Raw genomic sequence first — 13,296 nt, forward strand, 5'->3', positions numbered from 1 at the left:
ATCTACAGAACGTGAAGATCCAGTGAAATCTACATCTGCAGAACATGAAGAACCAGTGGCATCTATATCTGCATAACGTGAAGAACGAGTGGCATCTACATCTGCAGAACATGAAGAACCAGTGGTATCTACATTTGCAGAATATGAAGAACCAGTGGCATATACATCTACAGAGCATGAAGAACCAGTGGCATCTACATCTACAGGAGATTAAACAATGTTAAAAGCCATTCCCCATGTTTAGTGTACAAGCCGTACATCATGTGTGCATTCGACAGGAGTAAGGTTGGACCTACGAACAAATCGACTTACGAACAGAACTCTGGAACCTAAATCGTTCCTAAGTTTGCCTCCCATGACTCTGGCTCCAGGGCCTCCGTCAACTTCCACTGGCCAGCGTGGTGAAGTATGGTCAAACGACCCCTCTGTTGTTATCGGCGATATGGATGATCTCTAAGACAGGGCAAAACCTTACTCGATCGCTTGTTCTTGATGAAGAAAAGTTTGCAGCGTTCCTTGAACGTCTTTTCGTGCACGTAGAACTTCACATGGACCCTGGGGGTAACAACAACAACAACACACACATTGTGAAACACCTCTCAACTGGTCCCGGGACTCACGTAAGTTGACTCGGCCCTTAGAAAGGGTAGCTGGCACATCAGCATCGGCGCATGCGAAGGAGGACCCAACACCACCTCGTGCGCCCGTGCGAGCCTCCGCAGGTGGTCGGGAACAGCACTTGCCGCAAAGAGCCAGTTCACCTCCTCCCGTGTCACGCAGCTGACGGTCGCCGGCCCTGCAATCGCCGTGTTGACCCTCTGCGTTTGAGCGGTCGAATCGCGGGCGACTTGAATGCCAGAATGTCGGCCGGGAGCGGCTCAGACGCTGAGCCGCTATATCAGGTCACCTGGCCCACCGCCTCGATCGAGTGTCTCGCGCTCGCATCTCCCAAGCGCGAGATTGTTTTTGTTTTCATTGTTAAATGTTATTTTGACCAGGACAAAGTCCCACTGAGCTAATGGCACCTTTCAATCTTTTACTTTCAGAGGTCATCCGACCTAGCCGCACGCGTGACGACAGCGGCTTCGTCATCGCAGTGGCTGATATCATCATCGTCGTCATATCACGTGGGAATTTATAGCAGCAGACAAATAATGTGAACGCGCGTTCATCCGAAATGTGGCAAAAAAACCAGAGAGCGATCCACGCTGCCATGACCACAGGGGGAGAGAGATCAAGAGAGTCCACGCGGACTCCAAATATACAACAGGCATCGCCAGGGTCTGGGATCGAACCCACAACCTCACGCGTGCCGGGCGAGGGAGATCACATTTCCTTGTCAAACATACGAATAGGCGACAACATGAATGTAATGTTTACACGTTAAACAGTTCATGGCCCACCGGCTGTTGTTCCCTCTCTGCGTAGTGATCATTTAAGTGGGTATTTATTAGAATGTCCATCAATATTGTGCTAATAATAATACTTTGCATACATTGTGTTGAGTTTGTTGTCCTTCCATCAACATGCACACATACTGCCCATAGACGCAAAACTGCCCATAGACTCAACACTGCCCATAGACTCAACACTGCCCATAGACTCAACACTGCCCATAGACTCAACACTGCCCATAGACTCAAAACTGCCCATAGACTCAAAACTGCCCATAGACTCAACACTGCCCATAGACTCAACACTGCCCATAGACTCAACACTGCCCATAGACTCAACACTGCCTATAGACTGAACACTGCCCATAGACTCAACACTGCCCATAGACTCAACACTGCCCATAGACTAACACTACCCATAGACTCAACACTACCCATAGACTAACACTACCAATAGACGCAACACTGCCCACAGACTCAATACTCCCCATAGACTCAACACTACCCATAGGCTCAACACTACCCATAGACTCAACACTACCAATAGACTCAACACTGCCCATAGACTAACACGACTTATAGACTAACACTACCTATAGACTGACACTACTCAACACTGCCCATAGACTCAACACTGCCCATAGACTCAACACTGCCCATAGACTCAACGCTGAATCTCCGATCATCACGGTTGTCTACGTACGGTGCGAAAGAAGTTCAACATACACACGTACAGCACAATCGCGCTGCGCCAAACGTGTTGTCATCAGCAACGAGCACCGACAATGAACCGTGCACGCGCTCTGTTGCAGTTGTTGACTTTGTTTACAGCACGGCATTGTGTTACCCTCATTGTTTGACGGTGTGCAATTGACCCTTCGGCAAACAGCAGCTCGCATTCGGGACTCGATCATCGATCCGGACGCGGTGAGGTGGCCAGAGGGCTCTCGCCGGGTCACAGCAACCGATGGGCTCAGCCACGGTGGGGTGTTGTGGGTGCCTCGCGACGCGTCTGTGCGTCACTGAGGCTATAACCACCTCGCCTGGTCTACAGGAGGTAGTCGGTTCGATCTCGACACTGACGTCTGCTGCTGAAAATTTGGAGTTTGCGTGTCTCTCTCTCTCTTTCTCTCGTCATCACGGTGGCTAGGAGATGTTAACTACCTCGCCTGGTATACAGGAGGTCGTGGGTTCAATCCCAACCCTGTCGCCTGCTGTATATTTGGAGTTTGCGTGTCTCTCTCTCATCATTATCACGGTGGCTATGAGATGTTAACTCCCTCGCCTGGTATACAGGAGGTCGTGGGTTTAATCCCAACCCTGTCGCCTGCTGTATATTTGGAGTTTGCGCGTCTCTCTCTCATCATTATCACGGTGGCTAGGAGATGTTAACTCCCTCGCCTGGTACACAGGAGGACGTGGGTTCGATCCCGACCCGGATGCCTGCTGCTGCTGTATATTTTGAGTTTCCCCCGTGGTCGCGTGGGGTTTTCTCTCCCTCCACAGGTTGACAAATCGACGTGCGTTTGGAGTATTCGGCTGCGAAGAAATGTTCACGCGATGAGCCACTTCGTTGAGCTGTCATTTGTGATAGCCAGGTCGCGTCTGAGAAAGAGCTACATTGGGCCTTACCTGGTAAAAATTAAAATAAGAGACGCGCGCAAAATAGAATTTCGGCTGTCGCTCGCCAACAATGATTGCGAGCGAACGGCTAGGAATGAAACTCAGGTCGCCGGGTTCACGGCAAAACTCCGCTTAAATCACAGCGCCACGCCACTCCCATCCAAATTACAGAGGTGATTTTGCTAATTGATATCCGAGGTTCTCCTCTTGTCGTGTCCCTTTTGCCCGACGTTTGTCGCTCCCACCTGCCGGGGAGCTTCTGAAGGAATTCAGTCGCTCAAACAAGAAGTTACCCCCCGCCCCCCCCAGAACGTGGGAGTGAAACGTCGGACATCGTGCTGGACAGAAGCATCAGCAGCAGCAGCAGCAGCAACGCGGCCGCCAAAACCTCAACGTAATGAGATCGTAATTCCGCTAATTCTGCACAACAACACCGGCACAGTTCGGGCTTGTCGCTTTCGAACACAAATTCTCTGGCGGAATTTGTCGGGGGGAGGGCGGGGGGGGGGAGGGGTTCCCTAGAGGGGGTCCCACAGCCCCCCCCCCCTGTGGTGTTGTTAATATCAAGAGGACTTAAGACTGTGTTGAGCCAGGAGTCAAAAATGCGGTCGTGCCGAAGTTATTAAAAATCCTCAGGGTTACACGCGCGGCGCGCTTAATCCGGGACCCGTACGTTTCTCACCACAGAACTCCTCTTATCCGTCCGTGATATGTGGGGATGTGGGAACGTGGGGATGTGGGAACGGCGGGGGTAGGGGAAATGCCAATTTGGACCAATTCCTCCAAGGGGTTATCCGCGAAATTACAGGGTGTTTGAAAAAGATGGCCACAATTTCAAAGAAGTATATTTCACTATGGCAACATGTTGCAATTTTACAAAAAAATTACAAACAGTTTAATGAGTTATCAAGTTTTACTAACCATTTTATAAATGCTCTATGTGCCCGTCACCCTCTGTACGGATAACATCGAGACGATAGTTGAATTCGTCCCAAACGCCTCTCAAAGTGTCTTCTTCCACTGAAGTCACCGCTGCCGTGAGTCTGTTTTTGAGGTCATCCAGATGAGTCGCTAATGGTGGCACAAAAACACCACGGGTCTTTGACGTGTCCCCACAATAAAAAAAAGTCGCAGGGTGTGATGTCTGGAGATCTTGGGGGGCAAGAGTGTAGCACCAAGTCTTGGGGTCCCGTGCGACCTATCCAACGTTGAGGCAGTGTTGTCTTGCGAATGACTGAGGCTAGGGGCTGTTTGTGCGCTGGGAGAGGCATCTAGCGGTAGTCATTTGAAACTCTGTGCCCCGCCCTCTCTATGCCCCGCCCTCTCTATGCCCCGCCCTTTCAAGTGGTAAGAGTTTCATTCATGGGCGGTTCGTGGTTGCAGAGATCTAGCGATTTCAGATTGGGTCCATTCTTATTAAACACCCTGTACTTCACTCAATCGCTGAGGGGTAGGCGGGGGTGGAAGGGGAATCTTTGTGGATGATCGTGGATAATAAGACGATGCATTAGCCGCTCAACTTCAATCGTCCGAACAAAATAAATTGTCCCGGCTCATTTTGAACCGTGACTTGCTGTCTCCGGGGTGCATGCTGGGAAAAAAAAGAGATGGTCCTTCAACGCCCGCGGCCAACGGGGCATTTGTGACGCCGTTCTGCCGTCAAACGATCTTGTCCGACGTTTCGCTGGCGATTACAATGGGCATCGTCAGCTGTTAAACAAAAGCGGCGCTCTGTAATCTCCTGCGAAGCGTCATACAGTACAAGCGGGTCCAACTTTCGTTGACTTTGCAATACCCTTGATGCCGTTGTGCTGATGAACAAATGCCATCGGAACATTTGCCCACGAGGCCACAGCCTGATTTGTCTGGCTCGGTCGCTGGGTGGTGGAGTTGAAGAGTCAATTAAATTACCCTATACACTACACGGCGCGTGTATGTTTAACTTCTTTCGCACCGTGCGTACGATCTCACCCAAACAGAACTTAATTGCGAATTAAATGTTCATTCTTAGCTTTGCGCTGACTGAGACACCCGCTTGACTTCTGGACCTTGTAAAAGTTTGACTGGTAGAGTGATAACCAAACTCAAAACTAAACTTTATTTTATTATACCAGGTAAGGCTCCATACTGAGCTAAGTAGCTCTTACATTTTGATTTAAAGCTTTCGTGGCTGCAGTGATTCATATTCTTGGTTCTTTCGGTAAAATCACGTTGAAGGGAGACAATAAAGCAATAAAATATATATAAAACAATAAAATTATCACGACGTTTCGACTCTAACACAAATAGTCATCATCAGGTTTTTTTCACACCTGATGATGACTTTGTGTTACAGTCGAAACGTCGTGAGAATTGTATTGTTTTATATATATTTTATTATTTTATTGTCTCCCTTCAACGTGACTTTACCGAAAGAACCAAGAATACGTAGCTTTTTTTTCAGAAGCGACCTGACCACAAATGACAGCTCAACAAAGTGGCGGCTTATCAACATTACGTGGACATTCATAGCACAAGCCAAATCACTCTAAACGCGTAGTGACGTTGATTCTAAACGTGGAGGGGGAAAAAAACCCGGACGACGCGGGGAAAAATCCACGCGACCACGGAGAGAGAGACACCGCAAACTCCAAATATACAGCAGCAGCAGCAGGCGTCAAGGTCGGGATCGAACCCACGACCTCCTGTACACAGGGCGAGGCAGTTAACATCTCCTAGCCACCGTGGGGCTCTGCAACACACGGGGAGTGAATATGCAATTATATTTATCGTTTGTAGTTAAAAAAATAAAATTTTACCATCACTCCGTCCGGGATTTTAGGTTTTAACGCGCGCATGTCATCTCGCGTGCCATCTCGCGCGTGTCGGCGTTTAGCGCCACTCGTCGCGGTCATTTACACCATGAGCTCAGACAAAAATTAAATTAACAGATTAAAAAGCACGGCTCGACTTCCCCAACACAACCAAGCGTAGTCTGGTGGAGCAAGCGGACCACTCCACTCAGCTACCCCAACACAACCACGTGTACTCTGGTGTAACGGGCGGACCCCTCCACTCAGCTACACCAACACAACCACACGTACTCTGGTGGAGCAAGCGGACCACTCCACTCAGCTACCCCAACACAACCACACATACTCTGGTGGAGCAAGCGGACCACTCCACTCAGCTACCCCTACACAACCACGTGTACTCTGGTGGAGCAAGCGGACCACTCCACTCAGCTACCCCAACACAACCACGCGTTCTCTGGTGGAGCAAGCGGACCACTCAACTCAGCTACCCCAACACAACCACGCGTTCTCTGGTGGAGCAAGCGGACCACTCCACTCAGCTACCCCTACACAACCACGTGTACTATGGTGGAGCAAGCGGACCACTCCACTCAGCTACCCCAACACAACCACGCGTTCTCTGGTGGAGCAAGCGGACCACTCAACTCAGCTACCCCAACACAACCAAGCGTAGTCTGGTGGAGCAAGCGGACCACTCCACTCAGCTACCCCAACACAACCACGTGTACTCTGGTGTAACGGGCGGACCCCTCCACTCAGCTACACCAACACAACCACACGTACTCTGGTGGAGCAAGCGGACCACTCCACTCAGCTACCCCAACACAACCACACATACTCTGGTGGAGCAAGCGGACCACTCCACTCAGCTACCCCTACACAACCACGTGTACTCTGGTGGAGCAAGCGGACCACTCCACTCAGCTACCCCAACACAACCACGCGTTCTCTGGTGGAGCAAGCGGACCACTCAACTCAGCTACCCCAACACAACCACGCGTTCTCTGGTGGAGCAAGCGGACCACTCCACTCAGCTACCCCAACACAACCACACATACTCTGGTGGAGCAAGCGGACCACTCCACTCAGCTACCCCAACACAACCACGCGTACTCTGGTGTAACGAGCAGACCAATCCACTCAGCTACCCCAACACAACCACGCGTTTTCTGGTGTAACGAGCAGACCACTCCACTCAGCTACCCCAACACAACCACGCGTTCTCTGGTGTAACGGGCGGACCACTCCACTCAGCTACCCCAACACAACCACACGTTCTCTGGTGTAACGAGCGGATCACTCCACTCAGCTAGCCCAACACAACCACGCGTTCTCTGGTGGAGCAAGCGGACCACTCCACTCAGCTACCCCAACACAACCACACGTACTCTGGTGGAGCAAGCGGACCACTCCACTCAGCTACCCCAACACAACCACGCGTTCTCTGGTGTAACGAGCGGACCACTCCACTCAGCTACCCCAACACAACCACGCGTTCTCTGGTGTAACGAGCGGACCACTCCACTCAGCTACCCCAACACAACCACGCGTTCTCTGGTGTAACGGGCGGACCACTCCACTCAGCTACCCCAACACAACCACGCGTTCTCTGGTGTAACGAGCAGACCAATCCACTCAGCTACCCCAACACAACCATGCGTTCTCTGGTTTAACGAGCGGACCACTCCACTCAGCTACCACAACACAACCACACATACTCTGGTGGAGCAAGCGGACCACTCCACTCAGCTACCCCAACACAACCACACGTACTCTGGTGGAGCAAGCGGACCACTCCACTCAGCTACCCCAACATAAACACGCGTTCTCTGGTGTAACGAGCGGACCACTCCACTCAGCTACCCCAACACAACCACGCGTTCTCTGGTGGAGCAAGCGGACCACTCCACTCAGCTACCCCAACACAACCACGCGTTCTCTGGTGTAACGGGCGGACCACTCCACTCAGCTACCCCAACACAACCACACATACTCTGGTGGAGCAAGCGGACCACTCCACTCAGCTACCCCTACACAACCACGTGTACTCTGGTGGAGCAAGCGGACCACTCCACTCAGCTACCCCAACACAACCACGCGTTCTCTGGTGGAGCAAGCGGACCACTCAACTCAGCTACCCCAACACAACCACGCGTTCTCTGGTGGAGCAAGCGGACCACTCCACTCAGCTACCCCTACACAACCACGTGTACTATGGTGGAGCAAGCGGACCACTCCACTCAGCTACCCCAACACAACCACGCGTTCTCTGGTGGAGCAAGCGGACCACTCAACTCAGCTACCCCAACACAACCAAGCGTAGTCTGGTGGAGCAAGCGGACCACTCCACTCAGCTACCCCAACACAACCACGTGTACTCTGGTGTAACGGGCGGACCCCTCCACTCAGCTACACCAACACAACCACACGTACTCTGGTGGAGCAAGCGGACCACTCCACTCAGCTACCCCAACACAACCACACATACTCTGGTGGAGCAAGCGGACCACTCCACTCAGCTACCCCTACACAACCACGTGTACTCTGGTGGAGCAAGCGGACCACTCCACTCAGCTACCCCAACACAACCACGCGTTCTCTGGTGGAGCAAGCGGACCACTCAACTCAGCTACCCCAACACAACCACGCGTTCTCTGGTGGAGCAAGCGGACCACTCCACTCAGCTACCCCAACACAACCACACATACTCTGGTGGAGCAAGCGGACCACTCCACTCAGCTACCCCAACACAACCACGCGTACTCTGGTGTAACGAGCAGACCAATCCACTCAGCTACCCCAACACAACCACGCGTTTTCTGGTGTAACGAGCAGACCACTCCACTCAGCTACCCCAACACAACCACGCGTTCTCTGGTGTAACGGGCGGACCACTCCACTCAGCTACCCCAACACAACCACACGTTCTCTGGTGTAACGAGCGGATCACTCCACTCAGCTAGCCCAACACAACCACGCGTTCTCTGGTGGAGCAAGCGGACCACTCCACTCAGCTACCCCAACACAACCACACGTACTCTGGTGGAGCAAGCGGACCACTCCACTCAGCTACCCCAACACAACCACGCGTTCTCTGGTGTAACGAGCGGACCACTCCACTCAGCTACCCCAACACAACCACGCGTTCTCTGGTGTAACGAGCGGACCACTCCACTCAGCTACCCCAACACAACCACGCGTTCTCTGGTGTAACGGGCGGACCACTCCACTCAGCTACCCCAACACAACCACGCGTTCTCTGGTGTAACGAGCAGACCAATCCACTCAGCTACCCCAACACAACCATGCGTTCTCTGGTTTAACGAGCGGACCACTCCACTCAGCTACCACAACACAACCACACATACTCTGGTGGAGCAAGCGGACCACTCCACTCAGCTACCCCAACACAACCACACGTACTCTGGTGGAGCAAGCGGACCACTCCACTCAGCTACCCCAACATAAACACGCGTTCTCTGGTGTAACGAGCGGACCACTCCACTCAGCTACCCCAACACAACCACGCGTTCTCTGGTGGAGCAAGCGGACCACTCCACTCAGCTACCCCAACACAACCACGCGTTCTCTGGTGTAACGGGCGGACCACTCCACTCAGCTACCCCAACACAACCACGTGTAGTCTGGTGGAGCAAGCGGACTATTCCACTCAGCTACCCCGATACAACCACGTGTACTCTGTCGCTCTGAAGAAGAAGAAGAGGAAGAAGAAGAAGAGGAAGAAGAAGAAGAAGAGGAAGAAGAAGAGGAAGAAGAAGAAGAAGGATGAGGAAGGAGGAAGAAGGGGTAGCTCTCTGATTTCCGCTTCTGCGGGCTGTTCTGTAGGACCAGTTTTCAGTTTCAGTTTAGTTTTAGTTTATGTTGGTATAGCCCTGTGAGCCATTCGGCTCTTGAATCGGGTGCAACCACAACAAACAAAAAAAAACACGAACACGAACCAGAGCGTCACTTGAGGAAGAATGGGTTCTCAGAGGTAGCTCTCTGATGTCCGCTTCCGCGGGCTGTTCTGTACGGACCAGAGCGTCACTTGAAGGAGAAAGGATTTCAGAGGTAGCTCCGTGATGTCCACTTCCATGGGTTCCTTTCTCAAATCGCGCCGAGGAGGAGGAGGGTTGCGCTGGGTGGTGAAACCACCACAACTGAGAGAGGACGCCAGAGCTTAAAAAAAACGATTATTTTTTTCGCTTGAGTCCAATTCCCGTTGTCCACAGACGATCGACCTCCGTCCCTGTCACGACTTTTTTTTTGGGGGGGGTGGGGGGGGGGCGAGGGGGATTTTGCGAGAGTTGGCCCGGGGAATCGTCGCGGACGCGGCCACGCGGAACCTTTGCCGTTGTCCCAAGGCGCCCTGAGACATTAGTGGAAGGATCCTTTCATGCAAATTATTATCGTGGCTGTTGTTGTTGTTATTGTTTAAACACGAACAGAAGAGCCCAACGAAATATGCCCCCCTCCCCCCACCCCCTTGGGGAGAGCGCAGTGCGTGCCGGGGGGCTAGCGACGACTGCCGAGGGAAGGAGGTCACACGCGGCCTGCAGGTAACGCGCGTCCAGCGGCAGAGTCAGACTCGGGAATCTCAGACCCTGCTGCTGCTGCTGCTGCTCACACACAAGGCTCTGTCTCTACAGGGGGGCGATGGGGCTGTTGGCAATGAGACAATCGTTATAGCTGTATAAGTCATGTCTTGCTGGTGAGTGGGTAACTAGTTGAATGAGTGGATGAGTGAGTGAGTGATTGAGTGAGTCAGTAACTGGGTGAGTGAGTGAGTGGGTGGGTGAGTGAGTGACTAGGTGAGTGAGTGAGTGGGTGAGTGAGTGAGTGATTGACTGGGTGAGTGAGTGGGTGAGTGAGTGACTAGGTGAGTGAGTAACTGGGTGGGTGACTGAGTGGATGAGTGAGTGAGTGAGTGGATGAGTAGTTGAGTGATTGGGTTGTTGCCACTGCACAGCTATCAGACTATGGTACGCGGCTATGCGCCATTGGCAATGCGACAATCAGAGTCGTTAGAGCTAGATCCTGTCTTGTGGGTGAGTGATTGGCTAGTTAAATGAGTGGGTGAGTGAGTGATTGAGTGAGTAACTGGTGAGTGAGTGAGTGAGTGACTGGGTGAGTGAGTGAGTGAGTGACTGGGTGAGTGAGTGAGTGAGTAACTGGGTGAGTGAGTGACTGGGTGAGTGAGTGAGTGGGTGAGTGAGTGAGTAACTGGGTGAGTGAGTGAGTGACTGGGTGAGTGAGTGACTAGGTGAGTGAGTGGATGAGTGGGTGAGTGGGTGACTAGGTGAGTGAGTGGATGAGTGGGTGGCTCGGTGAGTGAGTGGATGAGTGGGTGAGTGATTGAGCTGTTGCCACTGCACAGCTCCGAGACTATGGATCAACGCTCTGCGCCTTCGGCAATGAGACAATCAGAGTCGTTCGGGGCTGTTGGTTGTTTAAGTCCCGTCTTGGAAATTCGCCTCTTTTTAAAGCGGCCTTCGCCCCCGTGCCGAGTTCTGGCCGTACACCCTGCAGGCGCCAACTTTACACAAATTGTCATTATTATTATTGTTGTTGGTGTGATACTGCCGTGAAACAGCATGCCAATTATTGCCTCTTGCGCGTGTCCACGCGTAGAGGTACGCGTCGAGACGTTGCCCGCAACTTTCACAAATCGTGTCCGCTGAGCAGAGGGGCATTGGGGAGGCGAGGTTGCGGATGGTGTGACCCCACCCCCTCCCCCCGTGCCTCAATTCACGCTTTGATCGTCGCTTTGCTGGGCCAAGACGGCGGAGAACGGAGGGCTCCGCGAGAGCCACCAGAGACTGTGAACTCGTGACACCAACGGCTGGCCCAGGCGCAGGCTCGCAATTCAAGGGGCAGCCGGGATGAGGTGCGCGCAGTATCGATTTGAGGACTGGCCCAGGGGTGAGGTTTGGCACAGGGAGAAAGAGAGAGAGAGAGAGAATCCAGGAGCGAGATCTCACCAGAGGACACAAACATTGGCAGAGAAGACATCACCGACACCACCCCCCCCCCCCCAACTTAAATCGACGTGGCCCCTACCAAACCACGAGACCCCCCCCCTCTCCATCCCGCCCCCCCCCCCTTCAGCCCCCCACCACCACCGCCCACCAAACATCTTCCTCTCACCTCTGTTCGATGTCACTGTCAAGAGACTCACTCCTTATGAGGGGCAGCATGGTCTAGAGACGCTCATCATCATCACCATCGTGCGTCTTCGCTCGCCACCACCGCCACCACCGTCGTCGCCGTGACTGCCACCACCACCACCACCACCAATGCCACCACCACCGTCACCACCACCACCAATGGCACCACCACCGCCACCACCAATGCCACCACCACCAATGCCACCACCACCACCACCACCGCCACCACCACCAGCGCCGTCACCACCACGCTCGCCGCTCGCACTTAAGCTGCCGGCGATGAATTCACTTTTTTTCTGCTGCTGCTGCTGCTGCCCTACGAGCGACCCACGGATAATTAAATTAAATTTGAAAGAGGCGGGCGGGAGGGAGGGGGTGGTGGTGGTGGTGGGGGTCAGCCGTAATCTGACGGTGAAAAGTGGCCACGTGAGAGAAGACAACAACAACAACAAGACCCAGCCCGGACAACCCCGACTGCGCCCCACCCCAAGACAAAGACAAAGATCCCCCGTGTAGCCTTTAACAGACTGTCGGGGCAAGTGCTGTTGGCGAGCACCGATAAAGGCCGGAACGGCGCACGGGGGATGGGGTGGGTGGCCAGCACCACGCCCGGCCGCCTTTGTCTCCCCAGCGGCGATGTTTACACAACCGCACGAGGCACTCATCGGAGGCTGAGTCGACCGGGACCGGTTCAGATGCTCGTCACTGGGTGCTGGCCGTGAGCGGGAATCGAACCAGGGGTTCCCCGGGTCCGCAGCGCTACCTGCTACACTACCGCTCCTCACCCCACGGTAGCGCCCACACACCCCACGCCGATCAGCACCCACCCCACCCACCCCATTGTGACGCTGAACCATCGCGCGCCTCTCACACGTGGCAACTGTGTGCGCCACGTGTTGGGGAGACGGTGGAGCAGTGCTTTGGGACCGTCCATAAATGACGTCACGCACCTAGGGAGGAGGGGGGGGTCAGACATTTGTGACGATGTGTGACGAGGGGAGGGAGGGGGGGTTTGAGAAATTAGACGCAACTTTACATAAATATAGAATTGTTATAACAACACTAATTGTTATTCTTAGCTCTTTCGGTAAAATCACGTTGAAGGGAAACAATAAAATAATAAAACAACACTCCTACAACATCAGAGTGCAGCGCCACATTAAATACGCACTACAATGACAATAGTTTAAAGCGATTTGAAGCATGTTTTATTTTCAAAATGGAAATATAAATTTCGATTTGAAGCCCTGTCGTCCCGACAGGTCTGTTCCTTTCACCTGAAGAAGGCCACTTGTGTTGTGGCCGAAACGTCGTGAG

General features: G+C 53.1%; 1 protein-coding gene across 1 annotated transcript in view; it reads right to left on the bottom strand.

Moving 5' to 3' along the window:
• Positions 1 to 12,192, bottom strand: part of LOC116955313 (potassium channel subfamily T member 1-like) — a 71,291-nt gene extending 59,099 nt beyond the window's left edge. The window contains exons 1-2 of the mRNA XM_076053064.1: positions 11,960 to 12,192; positions 476 to 555 (exon numbers count right to left, since the gene is read on the bottom strand). Of these exons, the coding sequence (XP_075909179.1) occupies positions 476 to 555; positions 11,960 to 12,009 (130 nt within the window). The 5' untranslated portion in view covers positions 12,010 to 12,192. The remainder of the gene's footprint in view (positions 1 to 475; positions 556 to 11,959) is intronic.
• Between the last annotated feature and the right edge of the window lie 1,104 nt (positions 12,193 to 13,296).

This window comes from Petromyzon marinus, chromosome 59, assembly GCF_048934315.1.
Source record: "Petromyzon marinus isolate PM22_M1 ecotype Great Lakes invasive population chromosome 59, UKy_Petmar_22M1.pri1.0, whole genome shotgun sequence".
Classification (NCBI taxonomy): domain Eukaryota; kingdom Metazoa; phylum Chordata; class Hyperoartia; order Petromyzontiformes; family Petromyzontidae; genus Petromyzon; species Petromyzon marinus.